This window comes from Uloborus diversus, unplaced genomic scaffold, assembly GCF_026930045.1.
Source record: "Uloborus diversus isolate 005 unplaced genomic scaffold, Udiv.v.3.1 scaffold_11, whole genome shotgun sequence".
Classification (NCBI taxonomy): domain Eukaryota; kingdom Metazoa; phylum Arthropoda; class Arachnida; order Araneae; family Uloboridae; genus Uloborus; species Uloborus diversus.
The window spans coordinates 816366-839353 of NW_026557765.1; the positions used below are offsets into that span (position 1 = coordinate 816366).

Below are 22988 nucleotides of genomic sequence, written 5' to 3' on the forward strand. Positions count from 1 at the left end.
TCAAAGAAATGAATGGGTGGATGACAAATTTCAATTTATAGACCTGTCTTTATTTAAGAGCCTGAATAAATCAAACAATTTTGCATTCCCTAATCAATAAAGAAATATCACACGCCATCTTCTGATTGAAGTTTTGAAGATGAATAAATTATTGCAAATTAAAAAATAAGAAGCTGCCAGGTATGCACCCATTCTATCCTAATGCAAAACATTAAGGATTCATATAATTTTTAACCTATAAGCATGGTTCAGTCAAACAGAACTAATAAAATCGAAATCATACAAGGATGTACTTCATGTACAATTAAAGGCTAAATAGAAATCAATGTACAAAAGGCAACGAAGTAAATAAGTGAGAATACCTTTTCCTTCATCCAGGCTTCGAAATCATCACATTCTCGGTAAAAGCTATACAACTGGATGGAGTCTTCCAGGTAATGTCTGCGAGCCTATTGGAACAATGTACATAATCAACTTTAATAGAAAATATTCATGTTACATACATGCAATATACCAACAGCACGATAATCACACCACCCAAAGACTGCAGTTTCGTCCTTGTTATGGACTCGTAAGTCTGGAATAGTGATTAACCGATCTGGAGGCAGATATCGTCTCATTGAAGCTGAGAGTGCCAAGAAGCTGGTAGCTAAAGTTAGTTTTGCTCACCAGAGAGAGTTCACAGTCATGGTGCGGTTCAACTCGTAAATTGAAGGCAAAGCTTGGTATTAAGCAGTGAGTTACAGCCCTTAAGCCAGGGTTTAAGTATATTGCATGTTATTCTCTTAGCCCTGGCTTAAGGGTGGTAATTTACTGTTTAATTCATGTACATGTTAATATATATTAAAAACAGCTACGGGCTTCTACTGTAATCAGCAACACAGACAAACCTCTCAAATCTGATGTTTTGGAGCACATAATCATTTAAAATCCACGAAAGATTTAAAAGAAACTTATAGTTAAGTGTTGAGTAGAAGTTTAAGATTGCAATAATGTTATGGATGGTTAAGGCTAAAAAATAAAGAACTTAATATGAAATAATTTCTTTTCAAAGTAGGTTTAACTGAATAAATTTATTCTCAGAGTTTAATTTTTCTTGTGCATAAGGATTTTCTGAAAAAAATGCTGATAATTTTTCAATGCAACATTATGAAATTTAAATAAACTTGTAACCTGAAATCAATAGTTTTTTTCTTTTTAAAAATTTGTTCCTCTAGGTTGCAAGCTACAGACTTGAGAGAGGTCATTGTGCATCCATACTTATGCACAGTTCAGTATTTTATGATTTATTAGTTTTGTAGATGGCATTATTTATTTATTATTTTTTTTTTTTTGATGCCATATTTATAGATAATATAGAGACAAATGTTTAGTGAAAAATTTTAGTAGAAATAATAATCATGCATAAAATATGCAAATTTTCTTGTAGCTACATACTCTGGGGGGAAAATCAATAAAAAATATCAGTGCATTAACAAAACAACAATATTAAAGATAAAATTGCAAACCAACATGAATTTCCAAAAAGGATGATTAAAGGGTTTGCTGCAAGGAAAAAAAAGGTTGCTCTGAATTTCAATTTTCAAAAGGTCTGCATTAAAGCTTAAAATAATCAAATCACATCCTAATTTTGAAAACAATTGAATGACTTCTCATGTATAACTGTACTGAGAAGCATACAAGAGTAATTAAAATAAAAAAAGAAAGCAGTGTGGATTGGTATTTTGAGCTCTAATGCAGACCTTTGGAAACATTGAAATTGGAGGTACAAACTTTTTGCAGCCCCTTCAATTTATCAATCATAAAAATTCAAAAATTACATTTGAGTAACAGGAACTTCATGTTAAAAATTCTAAGGTTAAACATACTATTTTTTTTTTTTTGGAAAACATAAAATTATGGTTAAAAAGTTCAATTAATTTTTTTTTCTTATTAGTTCAACTCTCGAAAATTACTAGTAATACTTATACTACAATACTGACATACTTGTTAAAATTACAGAATCTTTTAAAAGGAGGAGAATGGAAAAATAGAGGCGAACATTTAAAGGACAAATTTATGAAACAAGCAATTACAACAATCTAAAAAAAAAAAAAAAATCTGAACCTGTATAAACACAATGTTAAAAAAACCAAGAAACAACAGGAAACAAACGTGGAAATAATGAATAAAAACTACAAAATTAAATGATTTTTCATCAAAAATATTACAAACACCAATAAAAAGAACCATTGACCATGCACAATAATAATACAATCAAATCACAGTAAAGAACTTAAAACGGTCAAAAATCCCTGTCTAAGTCTTATACAGACCTTCAAAATTTTTCACAGCTGGTACTGACTTTAAAATAATTAAGCCAATTTATTGGATTCATTTATTTCCGGATTAGTTATGCACAACCATGCAAATGTAAATAGCTTATGTTTAAAACGTCATTTCCAAAGATTTTACTGATATAAATCTTAACTTATTTATATTGTAGTGAAATTATCAGCAATAGTTCCATGCCATATTCCTCTCAAAACACACTAAGTATGAAGCTCTCCAAATCCATGCTTATTTCTCAATTTGCAGATAAATCCATGCAGTATACTCACCTCAGCATGAAGTAACAACAGTTCATTGAAAATATCAGTTTGTCCTTTAAAAATATAACATTTTGTAAGCAACAGAGATGGCAGAAATTATATCTTGAGATAAAAGAGCTTTTGTCATGTTTGTTAACTTTTTGGCAAGTCTGAACAATGAAAGTTAATTTCTTTCATGAGCGCAAAATCTTTAAGTTTGAGAGTGTGTTTTAAAGCATCCTAGTCTATTAATATATTGGTTAATTTGTGGATGTACTCTGCGTATTTGTGATTATACAGAAATAAATATTCAGACTGTTTTAATAGCTAAGACTTTTTACGTCTTATAAACTTGACAAATACTTGCTATTAAATTTATAAACAAGAAATGGTTCTACCTCTTTGATAGTGATGTATTGGTATAAAACTTCTAATGATCAAATTTTAGAGAAAAAGTCTCAAAGTTTAAAATGATGGGAAAAACTAAACTTAATTGCAAAATTTGAAGTTTATGTATTACCATTAAGCCAGGGGTGCAAGTGTACTCAAAAATTTTATTTGAAGACGGTGAAATTTTTGGAAACTATGAGGAAACTCGACCCCCACTCTCCCCCATAAAAACTTTTCAAATATGCATACAGAAACCATTCAAATCATGGGGGGAAAACAATTTCAAAAGTTTTTTTTTTTTAATGTTTTCACTTTTAAAATGTGCTGTCAGCCCAAAATTTTCGGAAACAGCAACTCAAAATTTTCTGAAATTTTAGATGACAAACACCCCTGCATTAAGCATGGTAAAAATATAATTATTTGTAATGCCTAACCAGCTATATATAAATAGCAGTAGAGGGGGCAATAGTCATCGTAATGGATTAAGATATTTTATATATAGGGTGAATTTGATCTAATCAGCAAAACAAAAGGGGGAGGTAGAAAAGCAAAAGTGGGGCAGAGAATTACTCATTATTATGTCCAATCCAAAACTGTAACTGAGTTAAGGGACATAGAAGAAAAATGAGCAAAAAAAAAATCTTTGAAAAAGACATTTATGAAATTTTTAGAAATCCTACACACTAAACAAGTACATATTTGGAAAGAGCGGACAAAATCTTATAAAATAACACTTTTTTTCATCAAGATAGTTAAATTTTTCAGCAAACTACAAGCTTCAAAACATTTGAAGCATTCAAATTTGAATTGGCGCCAAAATCTGCAAACGGTATTTTCTAAAACAATCGTTTCAGCTACACCAGTCAAATCTACGAAAAACTAGTCCACTCCACTAGCTTTCAAATGATATTACAGCAAGTCATATTGGGGTTCAAGTTTGGGCAGAAATGAAGCTTTTTGTTTGAAACATTAAAATTGGCGTTTGTTAAAAAAGGGGACTATAGTGAATTCAGCGAGAACTGTGGAAGTAACCAAAGCAACGTGACACTTGGCAATACTGTTGTCCGATTGGTGATGGAATGGCGAAAAAGTGCCAATCAGATAAGCGAAATGTTCCCAAGAAGAATCGCCAATCCTTTGAGTAATTCATGACAGGTGCAAATGTTGGCGCCAAACAGCAACCCTCTTTGTTTACTTCTGCCATCAATTCTCCCTAAATGAACTATAGTAAATGGGTCACAGTCCTTTAAATACAAGATACCCCCTGCAAATTTCTACCTCCATCAGTCTTTTGAACACATTTAAAAATATATACAGTGGCTCCCAAAAGTCTTCGTACACCTTCGACTTTCAACAAAATAGGCCCCAATCCATTGGTTAGAAATAATGTTTCGGAATAGGTATTTAATTATAAGATCTATGCTCTATTTTTAACAAAACTACATGAAAAGTTTTTAAAAAATATTAAAACTTAATTTTTTAAAAATAAAAAACCAAAAAGTGCCGGAAATTTTATCTCACAAAAGTCTTCGTACACTTTATAAAATGTGTATATATTATTGAATAATCTAACTTTTGATTAAGTTATTAATTAGTAGAATATCATACAGCATTCATAACACCTTTTAAACGTCTGGGAATAAATTTCATTCTTTTTCTTTCTTTTTTTTTGCGTAATTTCCGAGTAAGTGTTCAACCACACTACGAGTCTTACTATTTCTAGCTCTATTTTCGTTTCAAAGTCGTATTTTCGTAATCTAGCCACCAGATATCTCTAAATATGTTGCATTGAGTTCAAATCTGGAGATTGAGGGGGTATTTTCTAAACTTTAGGACAATTTTCGAGGCACTAGACGCAAACGTTGAAAACCGTGTGCTTCTTATCGTTATCTTGATAGAAAACAAAGTTGTTTCCAATAACCAAATTTTTGCCTAAGAGTTCAAAATTGGTTTTTAAAATATTTATAGGAACAGCAGGATTCATTATTTCATCAAAAAATTCCAAACTACCAAGTCCTGATGCTGATATGCACCCTCACACTAAAATACCTCCATCGTCCTCTTTAACTGATCCAACTAAGTTCTTAAGATTAAGTTCATAATTTTTTCTTCTACTTACAATTATGCAACAATTTAAAAACAAATTTTGAATTAACTTTTATCTGTAAGTAAGACGTAATTCTAAAACGTTTTGAGCTTATTTATCATTGATTTTGCGACGAAAAGCGCAAGCTTTCTGTTTTTCGCACGATTAAGAAAATTTCTGCGGGAAGAGGTCCCATTTAATCCAGCTAATCAGAGAACTTGGCGAACAATTTTAGGTGAAAATTAAATGTAAAATGTTTCATTTAACTCTGCAGAAACTTTTACAACCCTCAAACGTGTATTTTTCATAATTTTTTTAACTTTAAATTTCCGATTACGTTTTGTCAACTTTGCCGGTTAACCTTTTCTTACCTTGTTTTCGGTCCGATTTCTTTCTTTAAAGCATTTTATCAAGCACTTTCATATACAAACAAATAAATTAACTATATTAGAGACATTTCAAACCAATTTACCCCTTCTGTGGTAAAAAAATTCAAATTTTGAATGGTGTTTGCGGTTTTTTACGAATACCAACCATTTTACAGTAATAAGCACAATATTAAGGAATAAATAAAGAAAAAATTGAAGCCAAATGACTTATATGGGTCAACACAATGAAAAAATATTAATAAAACGGCATATGATAATTTTAATCATGAATTTATTCGAAAATATTTGAGTGTACGATGACTTTTGTGGCGTGTTATTTCTCTGCCTCTTCGTTTTCTGACCCATTTCAAAAAGAAGATCCGTCAATATTTTGAAAAAAACCAATGGGTTGTATTAAGAATGACTTAGGAATGATGTGAAAAAATATTGGACTTCATATTCGAATTCAGTTTTGAGTTATTTTGGTTTTGCTAAAAAATTTCAAAGTGTACGAACACTTTTGGGAGCCACTGTATATCATAATTATGATAAGTTGAATATGTTTTTGCTGTGTTGTTGCCACAATATAACTCGCTCCGCCATCAAGGATTCCAGGTGTGATTTTTTTACCTTTTGTTTCTTATCGCAAAAACCCTTGAGGGTAAAACTATTCCCTGATGAATTAAGGAGCATAAAATTATCTTAAAAAAAGGTATTTTTGTTTTCATTGTAGCTATAGGAGGTGCGGTTATAGTTAATTTCTAAGTTCGTGAATTTTTGAAAAAATGTCTACTTTCCCTGGTTTTCTTTTTATTTTCTGGTCTCTGCAAAAGTCCTACACATCACTCTCTGCTTTAGCTCAGACTGTGGACCAACATTCACGGACTTTGAAGTTAAATATCTCCACAACTCTAAAAGCTACAGTAAAAATACGTTTTTAAAGGTAATTTTATGCTCTAATTTGTCAATGAATAGTTTTACCCGCAAGTAAATATTTTTTGCAAAGTGAAACAAAACCGAGGACATGCTATTTTAGTGTTTTATAAAGGAAATTTTTCATTTAATCATTGATTAAGCATTTGTGAGAAATATGACAAAAGAAAATACTGCTTTGTTACTGAAACATAATTTGCAAACAAATGATAGAATTTCAATGGAAACTATAAAATAAAAAACATCATAATGGTATAATACCTTCGATAATTCAATCAGTTCAGTATATGATTCATTAATATTTTTTTGCTTTTTCTGGATGAATTCTTGAGATTTGCTTGGAGAACGAGAGAGGACTTTTTCTGAAATTAAATTCATCAAATAAAAACCAGTTTCTCAAACTTTTGCTCACATACGCTTTCAAAAAAAAAAAAAAAAAATGCTGAGTTAATGAAATTAACATTATACAGTAGAACCCAACTAGGACAAGAGGGAGGACCTATGGAGTAGTAAACTTGCTTTAAATAAAAGTAAATTCATAGTAGAAGCACAGAGAGTACAAATAAGAAATGAATTTAAAAACTTTATTAAAACATTCCAATATATTTTTTTTCTTACACCAGGGTTTAATCTGCATGGGAGCTTAGTCCCCTAGATTATTTTCAATTTAAGCACATTTTCACACCATAGATGGAATTCAGACTATTTTACATCAGAAAATGAGATTTGAAGATTACATCGTTGCCTCAGAGCAACAGTAAGACATCTAGTCCCAGGAATAACACTAAGATGTCCTACTGTTGCTCTGAGGCGACAACATGGTAGTGCATCTTTTGTTAAAATAAAGCTTTAATGAACTTCAGAATATATTTTGGCACAATACAAATATTTGTAAGACCCCAAAAAAAAAATTTTTTTTAATAGTCCTCAGAACAAACTGATTACTTTATAGGAAAATTTTACTAATTATTAACTGTTCAAATCAAAGAAACAGATTGCACTTTAAATCATATAAACTTCAGCAAGCAACACCTAACAGAATTCCATTATTTAAATACTCTGTCTATCAAAATTAAAACATTATTTATTTTATCAAAGGTGCACAGAATGAACACATTTTAATGCATTTGTAAAACATTAATGAAGTAAAAAAGTTTCTTACTATATGGCAACTGTTGCTTCTTCTTTTTGACAATTTGTTTTTTCATAACTGTCTTCTTAACTTTTCGTTTTTCAGGTACTTTGACCACTTTTTGATTTCTCTTCCGTACAATCTTTGGCTCAATTTCTGTAACATAATTTGCAGGGACAAAACCATCGTGGCCATTTGTTTTACGTACATTCCACCAATCAGCATTTGTCTTTTGCAATAAAATCATCACCTAACAAGAAAGTTATGAATATGTAACCATATTATGAGAACACAACACATGCACACATAATGTATGCAATTCAAACATGATACCAAGTAGTCAAAGTGAAAAATGTCGAAGCACAGAACATTTCTTGAAAAACAGTATTTTTCACAGTTTTCAAATGCATGGCACCAACATTTTAAGTTGTAAACATTTCTAATCATATACAGTGGCTACTGCATATATGAATCACATTTGTTCTAAATAGTTTTGATTAAATAAAGCAGCTGATTTAATAAAGCTGGATTTTGTTCTGTTTTTGACGATTTGATTTATTAAAGAGGTTGATTCAATCGACCACTGATTGAATTAACCAGCGTCCACTGTATAACTTCCTTTTTTTGGTGTGAAGGTTATTCTTTAACTTTTTGGGTAGAAAAAAGTTGGTTTGCACTCTTTTCTCTAATGATGATGGCAAAAACACGGGCAAAGTATTTTGTTTTTTCTGTCACAGCATAATACATTTTCTTAAAGTATCGCTGGTAATTTAGTTAGGAGTATTAAACACTACTTTTTTGAGACTATTGCTCTTTATTTGAAACAGTTTTGCACAAAATTAATTTTGAGCTTTTTATTTTTAACAATATATTAGAGTATGATTGCTGCTCATGCATAACCAGTCTAGTATCTTGATTGAAAACAAAAACAACTGCGGTAAGGTATACATCAGGGTTGCCAGGTTTGTCTAATACTAGGCTATTCTTGATGACATTTGGCAAGAAAAAATTCAAAAGGAATAGCCAAACTTTTGATTTGACGTTTTCAGCAATAGTAATTCTTTCCAAATAGCTTTATGTCATTTTTAAAGCATGCGCATACATTTCAATTAATATTCATCATACATAGGAAAAATAATGTCCCAATACAAAGTTAAAAAAAAATCATATTACAGTCTAAAATTTTCGGTTTCTTATTTTAAGGGTAACCCAACAAAACTGGTACATTTGGCTGTTTAAGTTACCAGAGTTAATTGCTTATTGCCACATTTCAGGCAAGATTCTGAATATTGGGAAAATGTTTTACACATCTGAAATTGAAAGTCTCCCACAAGTAGAAGTATAAAATGTCGCAGATTTCGCTTTTTGTTCCTCTTTTTCATGATTTTGTTCCTTTATGCTCTATTGAGTTTTTATTTAGCTTAGTAATATAGAAAAACGAATCTCTTTCTAAAGATTGTCAAAACACCTAAAAACGGAGGGCAGTTTTTCTACAGGTTGGCTATTTTGGCTAATTTCAAAGGTGGTAGGCTATTTTACAGAATTTTCACCTGGCAACCCTGTTGGCTATCTTTGGCAAATTTCATGAAGGCGATTGACTATTTTCCTGAATTTTCATCTGGCAACCCTGGTTTACATAGCTATTCCAAAACTGGAAAAATGGGAATTTTCAGCGCATTTATGACTGCACTAGAAAACAATTATAGCCAATAAAATGCATTAAAACTGGCAACAAAAAAACTAATAACTTACTTCACCCTTATCAATTTCTATATCTTGTCCAGAAAATTTGTACATAGCACGAACTTGAGGAATTTTTCGGTCTTCCATAACTTCTTTCACAACCTCTTTGTCATAAATTTCTTCAACCCATTCGTCGACAGGGGCAATTACAACTTCCTCCACCCATTCCTCTGCATCCGGTTCCTGGACTGTTTCGGATAACTAAATGAAACGAAGATATTAAATAATTCAGTCATCTAATTCAAACGTGCTAATGAAAACCCCCATTCTGCACATGAAGCGAACACTTACAAAATATGTGGCCATTCCAGACTTAATCATCAGTTCAGCTTGTTCATTTAATCTCTCGATGTCCGAGCTGTAAGCTTTGATCTCGCTTTCCAGTCGAGCATGTCGTTGTAGTAGAGCCTAGATTGAATTGAATTACATTGTAGCAGGAAAGAAATAAATTTGCATATGTAAATCATGAATTTATTTCTTTCCTGAATGCTCAATCACATATGCAAAATCTTAAACAATTCACCATACATAAATATTCAGTTTATCAACTTTATATTTGGGAACTTATTAATCAGCATTATTCTGAATCTCATGTAAAGGTCAAAATGGCAAACTGAAGTTAAATATTTTGTGAGAGTCAGCGAAAAATGTATTAATATTAATAAAAATAATTTTTGAAGCAAAAACTAGAATATTTTATTATATCTAGAATATTTTTTAAAATTACTTAAAAGTTGAATGTAAAACATTAAAATTGTACTTAATATTTTCTAAACCAGAGAAAGTTATATCCTTTTTGGTGCTTTTTTTTCTCTTTGAACAATGGAAACACTATAATTATTTATGTTTTGAGCAACAGTAAGATATTTAATCCCAGAAATAACACTAAGATATCTTAATGTTGCTCTGAGGCGAAAATATGCCTCTGTCATTTTTGGATCAATATGTATTTCTAATAGCTATTTTTATTTTACTCGCAACTAATTTTCCCAAAATGAAAGCTAATTTTCGCATTTTCTGTCAGCATTAGAAATGCAAAGTTAAAACTATAAAAGTGGCAATGTTAACGCGACATATTACACCTTATTCCACACTCTCGCCTATTTGAAATTTCCGTGTTCTTTAAGGCTAAAAATATTAAATGCATTAGATAGATAGAAAGTTTTATATTTGTAACCTTAACCTGGGAAAGGAAAAAGACAGCTGAACAGGAGAAAAATTTGGTAAAGGGAAAAAAAGAACAAAGAAAAAAAAAAGTGAAGAAAATTGAAAAAATAATGCAGGCACATGTGCCTTTATGAAAGTTACTGAATGATGGACAAGTCAGTCTTATTAAGTGAAGGGTTTGAAGGAAGGCTACTAGGTCAGTAAAGGGACTCTCAGATTAAGATTATGACCCCAGGCTTTACAAGATGATTTTATGAACTACATATGTTTCCATACTTTTGTTTTTCACATTGCATCTCAATTACCTGAGCGCTTGGTTCATCTTTGCCATAATCAGTGCTGGACATTAGTTGCCTCTTTTCCTTCATCCAAGACTCGGCTTCATTCGCGTCTGCTTGATACTGAAACAGAATTAAAACCAGTTAGCAGAACTTATCAAACTCAACTTTAATCAATACCGTTTAAAAAAAAGACTCTGAGACTTTTTCTCGCAAGAGAAAAACTCTGCAAGAAAGAAAAAAAAAACTAGCATTTTGCACATGGTATAAGTACAATTGAACTCAGCTAATAGGATACGTCACATGGGCGCCCATATGCAAAATTTTAAGGGGGGGGGGGGCGCTCAGATATTTTTCCCATGCTTTAGCAGGATATTTTCTCCATAGAAATTGATTTCAGTACAGATTAGAGTTATTAAAGTTTGACATTTTTAATTAATTATTCCTTAATGGTTGGAGAAGAAATGTTTTTACTTTTTTGCAAACAAAAAAGTACAAAAAGCAAGGAAATTCTAATTTCTGGGGGGGGGGGCTTGAGCCCCTCTTTCCTCCCCCCTTATGGGCGCCCCTGATTCGTCAAAAATCTGTGAATCTGTTCTTATTAGTCATTATTCATAACAATCGTGAATAAATAATGCTGTGAATAAATAAACACTAAAGAATATTAAAAAAATTATATCTACTATTTATTATTGCCAATTTACACATTGTAATCTACTTATAAGTTCATTCAGGAAAACTTAACTTACTTCATAGAATTTAATATTTATGGGGGGAAATTGAAAACAGAAGATGCTAGCCAGCAACTGCGGGACTATCTGATGTTGTCATTTTAGTTACAGGCTATGTTAATAGCTAAATAGATCTATACTTTTCTCAGCAAAAAATTGTACACTTCCATAGTTGAAGCAAGCTACCACAGTTATTCAAAAAATAAGGTTTTAGATGTTCAAAAATTAATTTAAAAAAAAAAAAACTTCTTTTTCAACAATCAAAGTTTTTTATGCAGTATATTATGTACAATACCGTACTCTTCAATTAGATGTTTTAATACGAAATATTTTAGGTATTTTAAAGGAATGCCTCAAAAAGAAAAATATTTTAAAAGCTTCTAAGGCTTCTAAGGCTACATCCACATAAAGTTTTAATTATTTTCTAAAAACTATGCACTTTAAAAGAGAGCATAAAAATATATTTTAAAAAAATTATAATTTTAGGTGTATTTAATTATACGGTAAAAATACAGCTTACTTGGTAGGCAGAAGAGGCATCTTCCAGTTGCTTTGCTTTTGCTGTCCAAAGCTCATGGAGTTTGTCCCAATTTTTCTTCAAGCTATCGATTCTCAGCGAAATATCGGCACTTTCTGGATGCTTTTCGGTCTTTAGTTTGTTTCCCGATTCCATAACCTTTTTTATTTGTGGCCACCGAGCATTGATTTCTACATCCAATGCCTGAAAGGAGTAAATTTTAATTTTCAAAATGAGTTTTTTTTTCATCAAAAAGTAAAAATACGTCAATATTTACTCAACATTAATGCTTTAGCATGACTTATAGAAGAAAATTAGAAGAGATATACATAGTTCAGTACTTTATGTATTTAGAATAAAGTGATCCCATGGTCTGAAATCAAATGAGAAAAAAAAATAAAATGGACAAAAGACTAGTGCTAACCATAGCTAGATAATATACACGCGCACATACATTTGCTGTAGATTATGTATATCACCTGATAATTGTTAATTATTATCAGTATTAAACATTGATTATCTTCAAAATGTTTTGCAATCAAATGTTAAATATGTAGATAAATTAAGAAAAAAAACTTCACCTTTTGCTCTCATGGATACATGATTGAAATCAAAAGGCATTGTACCAATAGAAATTTAGCCTATTTACTGTGTAATTTTTTCATACCTGCAGATAGTTTTGAGTTTTGTGTGCAGATACTTAAAATTTTTATCTTACTATGGTTCTAACTATTTATGCCTCTCTTTGTTTCTAATGTGGGAGCAAAGTAGGCTCTTGCCATTTGCAGATCTAACACATTCCCCATGGATTGGCGAATATTTTGTAATTTCCCACCACTCTCAGTGAAAAGCCATTACCATTCCAGAATTTTTACACTCAGTTTGAAACCAGACGCATACATGCTTTTACAATGCAAAAAGCACTAAGACTTCAATTTAACTGAAAGAGCTGGTTGGTTAAACTACAATTACATTTTGATAAATTTCAAGAGCAAACAAGCTAAAATCTGGAGTGAAGAGTGTGTCAGCACAAAAAATATCCTTGGCTCTAACTAAAAAACATGTTTTTAAAAATGAGTATTAATGTTGTTGCATGGAAATATATTTTACTATAAGCATCTCTAGTTACTACAACTTAGTACAACAGGAAAAAATACAGAAAAAAAAATTCACTTTTATCATAGCACAAATTCAGAATTTTTTTATTTTTTTGTTCCACTTCATGTAGTTTATATATTTTGAATTGCTCCTCGTATAAATTTCCATGAAAAAATACACTCAAAACAGTTGAATGAATAAATTTAATCAACATCAAATTATGAAAATATGCATGCAATTATTTGTAGCTAAAATTTTTAAGAAGCTCAATTTGTAGCGCGATTGAAGAACTACCATTTTAGTAGAAAGAAAAAACATGTACAAATTTCTCCCCCCCCCCCCTCCCCCCTCTCTTTTTGCTCTCTTCTCCTCAATCTTTTTAAAACACAATATTTTGGGGTGACTACTACCAGCTAAATCAGACATAAGTGAAGCAATTCTTGCCACTAAAACTGTTTTCTGAAATATGTAATCAGAATGAAATAATAGTACAAAAAATTTTAAACAGATAATAATTTCGCAAAATTTAGGATTTTGCGAATGTTAAGAAACAAAATTAAAATACGCACATGTGAAAAAATATAAATCACAGTATTTTAAACTCAAACAAAAATGTACAAATTGCAAAAAAGAAGATTATAACAAGGAAAATTAAAGCAAGGATTGCAGAGCATATTTAAATAAAAATATTTACTTTGTGCTTTTGCTGTAAAGACAGAGCTCCCTGTAAGTCCTTCCCTGGTACCACAGCTTTGCAAATGTACTGTTTCTCAACAACCCAGGCATCTTCCTCCTCTTGGTCCTGTACAAACTGGTAATAGGTGCGAGATTCTTCCAGTTTAGTACGCCGACCGGCAGACAGACTCACGAGGCTGAAAAAGTTTTGTCACTCAACTACACCATTCAAAAATAAACAGGGGAGCGTACATTTGCAGAAGCAACTATTTTCTTAGAAAACATAGTAACACTTTGACAGAGTATGCCTATTAATTTCAAAGCCCAGTGTCTCAGCGATAGAGCTTCGTGTTTCCACGCTGCAAACCCAGGTTCGCTTCCCTACAGTGGGTCAATAAAATGAGTACAGAGTATGCTCGGAAACTAAACCAACGGGGTTCCGCATTCCGTTGACCACCAAACTGGAACATTTGTTTTGCATCTCATAGCCTTCGATCTTGAAAACTGAGATGGCAAAGTAGGTCTTGGCCTCCATGGGCTATTGCACCACTCAGTCTATTAATTTTGGTTAAAATATAGTGCAAAAACTAGTCCGCTGATACACTGAATCTTCGGTCCTTTCTTCATAGATATCAGAACCAAAAAAAAGGGATTAATTTTTTACATGGTTATCATTAGAAAAAAAAAAAGAAAACCACCAAATGTTTCCATTAAAAAAATTTTTTTTTTTAAATCAAATGAGTTTTCACTTAGTATTTTTAATGGAGAAGTACCCTTGATCTAGTAATCTGAATTTTCATTTGTTTTTCTCGTACATTTTCTATCAATTTACTTTTACTGAAAATCTTAATTTTATACAAATGCATTCTTTCTTTTTTTTCGAAAATCTTTTTCCACTAACTTCATCAATTTCGAAGAATGTTTGGAATTTCAGTTAAAATAACAGCTTTCACAATATGTTTGTCGCTGATTGACCAATTCATTATTCAAACACCTGTGCCATTCATTCAAAATATATAAATCTAATAATCACTGCATATTGTGTAATGATTCTTCTATCTTGAAAAATTTCTTAAACACCTTTTTTTAAAACAAAATCTTATAACAATAAGCAACATATTGACTGCCAACTTTGCTATGATTTGTAGAAAATGAAATTGGCCAAGAGAGTCAACTACAAATTACCTACAAAGTTGTTGATCTTGTTGTTTGGATTCAGTTTCAAATTGTCGTACTACGATACTTTAAAGTTAACAGAAAACTAAAGCTATTCAACAAATACAGATAAATTTATTTTTTGACTTTGATAATTCTTTTATCATATTTTACTCTTTTACATTATTACTTTTTTTTATAATTAAATTTTGATGTATGTTGATTTTTAGACAATAAGAGTTTCAAGCAATAGGATGCATTTAAATTGGATATTACACGCACAAAAACTGGAAACAGGGATGGCAGGCAACATGTCAAAAAGGTTCAATAAAACCTTATAACTTACTTATCATATTCAGAATTCAACTTATTCAATCTTTTCTGCAAAATCGGAGCTTCTTTGTGGCCATCATCGATGTAGCTTTGCGCTTGATTGTTGAGCTTGCGTATGGTATCTCCTTGAGAAGCAATGTGTGCTTCTACAAGACTATGCTTCTGAAGTAAATCTTCCACAGACAGAAGATGCCTGCCCAAATCTTCGGTATAAAAACTACCCTGAAAAATGAGCGAACAAAACATTTAACAACATAAAATGGGTCAAAACCATTGCACGAACATTCATTTCAAATAAGCTTAATTTCCCTTCTTAAGCTTGCAAATTTAGAAATATATATATTATTAAACAAAATAAGAAAAAGATGCGTTAAAAATTGCATTAAATACTAAGACTACTAGGATTTAAAAAATTGGGTATTTTAGAAAACAAAAACAATAGGAAAAATTGATATAAATTGAAACCTATGCACAAACCAACTAAAATTTTCAAAGAGCAAATTTTACTTTCTGATTCTATAATTAAACATCTTGGCTGCAAATTGAAACTACAGTGAAGCACCGTTTATACGTTTCTCTTTTATACGTTTTTATCAATTACACGTTTTTAAATTTGGTCCCAGCAGAGTCTAATACACATTAACGTATACCTATTATAGGTTTTTAATTTATACGCTTTTTCATGCGGTCCCTTCAAAAACCTATAAACGGTGCTTCACTGTATTACTTTTTCCCCCCTAAACTAAATAATGAGTATTAATTTCTGAACACGAAATTACTGTGAGATAGTTAACTAATTCTTCCTTGTTTTCCCAAATTTCAATTCGTTAGTTTCACAATTTAACTGTGTAGCTGGTATAATAATTGTTATACCAGGAAAAATTCTCCTTTTGCTCTTACTCTAACTGTGCAAATAGGGCAGTTAAAAGCAATTATGCCCTGGGCCGGAAAAGGGCAGAACTGAAAATCTTACCTCCATATCTTTTATTTCAGCTGTGATGGTGTCTATTTCTCTGAGCATGGTCATTAAATTACTTAGATTAGTCAATGTTGAACGATGCTTCTTTAGAAGTTCTAAGAGATAATGCCACCTTTGCATAACTTCTTGCTCTCTATACGCAAAAAAATCAGATGATATAATTTACGTTACAATTTTTAAAAAGTTTACAAATATTTGTAAGGAATATTATGAGCAAAACCGCCTTAAGAAGTTTATGATAACAAAGAGGGATTCTAGAAACTACAAAAACAAAAATAGTTAAAAAAATTTTTAAATGTTGTAATTACATGATTCCAACAAAAGACAGAATTTTAAAAATTCCAGATATGGGGCGGAAAATCTTAAATCAGAAATCAATTGCTATAATTTTCATTTTTTTCCAAAAAAGATGAAAGATTATTACTTTAAAGCATACCTTATATAACTAATTTGAAATACAAGAATTCAGTTGCACACTTAAGCAAAATATATTGTTAAACAACTATATCATAAATATGTTACACTGCACAAAAAACAAATTTATTTTCCCCCTTAATCAAGTTGTGTAAAAGAAGAGAAATTATTTTTCTTTCCTCCTATTTAATTTTTAAAAACATGGCATCTTTCATTGATTAGCAATATCAAATATGGATTAAAAAGTTTTTAAAAAATTTATTATATACTAGCAAAAATACCCGGCGTTGCCTGGGTCAGTAATAATTATTAGAAAAAATCGTTACTTGCTTTTGTTTTCTGTTTTAAGTGAAAGAATTTAAAACACATCTTTTTGACGTGATTAAAAATCGAGTTTCTTCCTTACCCATAAAACTAAAATAGCAATAAGTATAAAGAACAAAGTAGTATTGATTTAGAAACGAAAGCACTATATTTAAGCATACACAAATTAAAAAAGAACATGAAATTAATCTTCTCATGTTTAAAAAGATTAATCTGTTGATACTTTTTTTTTTAACATGGAGTCTAAAACCTTCTCTGTATGGCTAATGAAGTACGAAGTGATTAAAAAAAAAGTAGCTGCGCTCGTAATCCCCTTATACTTGCTTTAGTTATTTCGGGAAATTTCAATCATTGTGGCTCTTGGTGCGATTTTACCGAATTTGCGAAAGTCGTTTCGGGGTACCTTCGATGATGCTCCCCCATTCTTTCCTTACTTTGTAAAACGATATGATATTAATTTTCATTACAGAGATATCGTCTCCAGATGCTGAGATATTTTTGGTCACCATAAAATGGCGCTAAACAGTTTCATCCGAAATGTTACCAAAATAAGTAATACAATTTGGTGATTTTTTGAAATAGTGCAAAAAGGAAAATTAATGGAAGTTTTTGTGCTGTTTATGGATTTGCCTAATTTAATTGCTGGATTATTTAACACAGTATAAAAAGTCTTTTGAAAATTCTTTGATTGGCGATATTTTGTTTACATGGTGAAAGCTGAGAAACATTATGACGTAGTCTTCGCCTTCAAAAACAGCAACGTTGAAAAAACTGCCAAATGCATCAGCTACGGAAATCTTTCTGCAAAAATTTTGGCGATCTGCTGGTTGTTTGGATAATGAGTAAGTGTTCAATCAGCATAAATAATAATAAAAACCATTAATTACATTAAAGTTCCGTTTAAATGGAAAATCATCAGCCAAATCATGTATTATTTGCCAATCTTGTGCAAAAATCTTACTTCAAGATTTGACTTCAGAAAAGCCTTGAACAATCACGAAAAGCAAAGAAAGTCAACAATACAACAATTGTCGCTATCGACAGGGAGTTGAGATGATACACTAAATACTGTATTGAGTTGAGGAAAGCCTTCGAACATGGATCTAAACAGCTCATAACTCGTTTTTTATTCTACTTAGAAATTTCGAACAGGTGCCATCTTCAGCATAAAAATCAGAGCTTTCGATGGACATATAATGTAAATATGAGCAAGTATTTTTTCATCCCAATATTAGAGAATTTATACAAAAATTGTGTTTTATTGCCCCTTAAGGGGGTTTTGCCCCCCATAACGGGACGAAAACTACCCTATGTGTTATTCTGATGCATAAGCTATATTATTGTAAAGTTTCATCAAAATCCGTTCAGTAGTTTTTGCGTGAAAGAGTAACAAACATCCATACATCCATCCATACATCCATACAGACAAACTTTCGCATATATAATATTAGTAAGATTTTGAAATGGTTTTCCATAAAATTGGACCCAGTTTCAAAGTTTCAAATACTCCATAAAGTGTGAGAAAAGTAACATATAAATTGAGAAAATATTTTAAACAGCAGAACTCAATTAGAAAATTAACAAAAAAAAAAAAAAAAAAAAACTCACCTTAATTTAATTCGTTCTTTACTGTGATAATTTTCCGTTACAAGCTCATCAGCCATTGTAGTTAAATTTTTAAACCTCTCTTCCTAAAAATGAAAATCCAATTTTAAACAGAACAAAATAATTAACAAAACTGAAGAAAATTTAGAAAGTATGCATACCCTAGCAAGGATATCTGCACTGATTGCTTCATGTTTCTTAACAGTAGCTTCTACTTGTGACAAATTACTACCATACCTTGGGTCGGAAAGCACCTGGATCATTTCTTTTAGATAGCCCTCTCTAACAACACTCTGTGCAAAAACAAACAGACCAAATTAATATTAATATAAGAAACTAATGGTAAGGCAACAGGGCAAAATATATGTGCAGAATTTAGAGAACGTTAAGAATTGTCAACTCATTCAACTCAAGAACTACATTTATAAAGCAAAACCCTTCATGATTATTTCCACATGTAAAACAATTATAAAGACAATGTACAAAACTGGCTCGGGCAGTCGGACTAGAGAAACTATGTTTACTCAAAGACACATGAAAACTACTTATTTAGTGAATACAGTATGAGACCCCAATTTCGGAATCGCAAAATCTGGAAGACCCGAAATGCGGGACTTTTTCACTTCAATGATTTAAAAAAAAAAAAGTAAGATTTTTTTCCCCCCCCAAAAAACCATTTTTTTCTTTTTCCCCCAGTTTAAAAAGTTTAAAATTGTTAACAATTGGCAATTTCAGTTCAGCCCTTTTTTATTTAGAAGTTTTCTCGATGCCACATGTTTTGCATAAATATATGTTTTGCTGCAATTGTGCAGCAATCTTTTAACATCCACCTTTCGGTTTAACGATAATTCTTTTTTTCTTTTCATAAGTATGCTATACAAAGCTTACTTACTGAACAAAAGTACTAAATTATTTTTTTGTAAAAGTATGATTTATTCACTGTATTGATTGGTGCCTTGCATAATAATAAAATGCAATATACATGGACTTGACGCCGTTGCAAATTATCTCCAACTTTTCTTTTAGCATTATGAAGTATACTTTCAATCAGATTGATCAAAAATAAAAGAAATTTAGAGTGAACATTAGAGAAACCAGGATTTAGAGCTTGACAGATGGTGCACAACAGGAGAGGTTCATAATGTTTTGCCAGTAAACAAGATTTAAAGTTAGATTAAAATCAAAAGATTTAAAGTTAGATTAAAATCAAAATAACCATCCAAATAAAAAATTAAGCCACTAAAAAGCAAAATAATCTACCAAAAGAGTAAAACAAGACATTCAATAACATTAACTTTTAAGCTACTAAACTCATATGCTAATCTGGGAATAAGGAAAAAATATTACTTAAGCAGGGTCAAGAGCACTTGGAACAGCTTACTGGAAGAGGCTGTAATAAGCAAGGGGGTAGATCGCTTTAGAAGCCACTGATCTTTGTTGTGGAGTTATAAACTGACTAGGACCAGCCTAGCTGGGCCCAGAGCCTGTTGCTGATTGCCACTTTTGAATTTGTATTAAAAGCGGAATTAAGACGAAAAATATTATGCCAACTAATTTAAACATTAGAAGCTCTGTTAAAATGTAAAATGATCCGTCAAGTGGACCATTAACAGTTGAATGAAAACGTAAAATTGATGCATGAGGAGCAAAAATGCAGCTCACATAAACAATATTTTTCTGTTTTCAGTAAAGTGGAAATAGAAAAAGTCATCAAGTGCGAATGTACCCCTTTAGCCTACAATTTCACCCAAAATGCTATTACATCATTTCAGTGGTACAGCCACAGGGGGGAGTTTGGCCAAAACTGAACTAGGTTTTAACACATATTGACAATCCTAATATGGTAGTTTATGTGCATGAAGACGGTTTTGATCAAAAACCCCAACCGGAAGGTGGGTAGTTTCTGGCTTTGCTACTGCATCATTTTTTCATCAAATGTGTGCTCACATAACAGCCCACTTATGAATTAAATTACCTTTCGTTCGAATCGGTAGGCGAGATTTTCCAGCTTTTCTTGCCTCAGCAGCTCTTCCCTCAGTACCACTTCTCTCCTATGCTCTGCTTTTTCAAGTTCATCCCAGGCTTTTTCAATGTCATGAACCAACTGACCTTCGGGAGGGACATAGAGAGGTTGCCCAAGGGCCTTCATTTTCGTTTGAATGGAGAACAGTAGAGCTTCTATTTCACTCCTTTCTTTGTATCTAAATGATCATACAATATCATTAAACTCATACAGTAAAATATCAAAATCAACACAAGGAAATCTTTGTTTCAATAAAAGGCAGTCAGAAGACAAGAGATGTGAGTGGCAAAAATAAAAATTTGGATATAATCAGTACAAACGGTAGGAGAATCTCTCGTCTGTCTTGGGGCAAGAGATGGTGAGATGGTATTAGTAGCTCTGGTGGGTGCTGCTATACAGCATGATTTAGAAAAAAAAATCAACGAAAGTCTACCTAAAATCTGAACTTTAGACGTGTTTAGCTTGAAACTTTGAAAAGTCCACTTACATCCCTTTGCTTCTCACTGCCTCATATAATAAATGTTCAGACCCATTTATTTGCTATAACAATGCTTGAATTCCAAAAGGGGTTGTTCACAAATAATGTCACTTTTTGAGGGGGGTTCATGAAATTGCGAGTGTGTAACAAGGGAGAGGGAAGGGTTAAAAAGAAGTAGAAATCATGCTTTTTTTTTGGGGGGGGGGGGTAAGAATATGCTTCAGAAAATTATCTTGGCATGTGACATTTGTGGGGGGGTGGGAGACTAAGTGTGGCACTTTGTGACAAAGGGGGAGGAGGTCAAAATGTAGAGAGAAAAAAAAAAAAGAGTGAAATAATTTATGGACAGGCTCTTACAACAAAATTCCTGTAACAATGAATAAATTTTCAGTCCCTTGAAGTTTGTTGTTACCAAATTTTACCGAAACAATTTCTTCATTTCTGTCCTTTTACTATGTAGTTCAGCAATACTCCTGTCCGTAAAGAAAAAGATATTTTGGTTTCATGATTATAGGGCAGGCTATGTATGTTTTTCAAGTTCAGCAGGGGCACACCCAAATTTAAAACAAAATTTTGTCCTGTCTGAATTTGTTTTTTAAACAGTCAAGAATAATTTTATGCATGTAGAATGGGGAACATAAATTTAACTTGTTTTTGTACAAATGAGTACACGATCAATTGACTAGAGCCGGTTTGGTTTCGGGAGTTCAACTGTTCCCCATCCTGTTTGTGCAAAAAATATGAAAGAAATGAAATTTGAAAAAACAATTAATATTTGTCAATCTAATATTTTTTGTACATGATTAATATTTTATTGACTATTTCACTAAAGCAGAACAACAGTTCCCAAACAGTAATTTGCTTGAATTTAATGTCAAAAAAAAAAAAAAAAATTCTGGTCCCCCTAAGGGTTGAAAATAAATTTCATGCTATCAATTCTTCAAACCAGAAAACCATACAATAGTGCAATAATGAAAATAAATACAAATAAGTTGCAAAGCAAAGAGCATTGTGATCATGTGTTTTTTAGACACAAAAAATATTTTTGCCCTCATCACCACATTATTTAAATATGAGGCCTCAAAAACTGCTGAAATTTTATGAAGAGTTACCAAATTCGATAAGTTTGGGTAAGAAATAGAAGATATCTTTCACACTTGCAGATGGATGTCCTAAACGTAGATATTGAAGTTGCTTGGCACCTTCCACTCCCAGCCAAGTCTATAAATTTGGCGAATTTTCTTAAAATTTCGGCAGGGGGAAAATAATGCTCTTAAAAAAATGCTTCACTATCTTTTTCGATTGCTACCATTTTTTTTTTTTTTTTTTTTTGTCACTGTCCCACAATTCATGTCACTCCCACTAAGGCTTAGAAGCAAATTGAAACAAAAACACATTAACCTAGTCAATAATAAAATTAATCAGTACTCACTTTGGTGGTTTTTCGACAGTTCTGTATTCTTTGAACCTTAAAAGCTCTTTCTGAATACCTTCCAAGGAATTGGGAAAGTTTCTGTCATCTAGCTGTTTGGTTTTGACTTCTATCCACTCCAAAAGCTTGGTCGTGAAACGTTCGTAGTTGCTTTTGAGCCTGTCGGCTTCCATCAGCTGGCCGACAATCTGAAGGCAAAAAATATATAATCATTCATTTAAAAACCAGTATCGATGAGATTTTTCTGAAATGCTAGCAATTTTTATCCTTTGAAATAAACATACATGCGATTTCTCAAAAACAAAGAAGTTTTTAGCAGAATTCGGCAAATTTAAAGATTGAAAATTAGGGAAACCCGTTAACTGGAGAAAAAGGCTTTTAGTTCATTAATTTTACAACTCTAGGGAAACAAAAGTGTTTTCAAAGAGTACAAGTTTATCACTAAATTACGTATCAAGAACTGCTTCCCCTTGGTTTATTTTTATTACTCGTTGTTTGGACCATTCACTAAATTTTTATGGGACACACAGAGCAGCTATTTTTCAACTAAAAGATTC

The 22988-nt window shown here is 31.6% G+C and overlaps 1 protein-coding gene across 1 annotated transcript in view; it reads right to left on the reverse strand.

Moving 5' to 3' along the window:
- Window positions 1-22988, reverse strand: part of LOC129232194 (spectrin beta chain, non-erythrocytic 5-like) — a 138542-nt gene that overhangs the window by 109334 nt on the left and 6220 nt on the right. The window contains exons 7-20 of the mRNA XM_054866435.1: window positions 22432-22619; window positions 20474-20699; window positions 18660-18791; window positions 18502-18584; window positions 16150-16288; window positions 15190-15398; window positions 13708-13885; window positions 11919-12119; window positions 10695-10790; window positions 9514-9630; window positions 9232-9423; window positions 7510-7729; window positions 6609-6709; window positions 363-449 (exon numbers count right to left, since the gene is read on the reverse strand). Of these exons, the coding sequence (XP_054722410.1) occupies window positions 363-449; window positions 6609-6709; window positions 7510-7729; window positions 9232-9423; window positions 9514-9630; window positions 10695-10790; window positions 11919-12119; window positions 13708-13885; window positions 15190-15398; window positions 16150-16288; window positions 18502-18584; window positions 18660-18791; window positions 20474-20699; window positions 22432-22619 (2169 nt within the window). The remainder of the gene's footprint in view (window positions 1-362; window positions 450-6608; window positions 6710-7509; window positions 7730-9231; window positions 9424-9513; window positions 9631-10694; window positions 10791-11918; window positions 12120-13707; window positions 13886-15189; window positions 15399-16149; window positions 16289-18501; window positions 18585-18659; window positions 18792-20473; window positions 20700-22431; window positions 22620-22988) is intronic.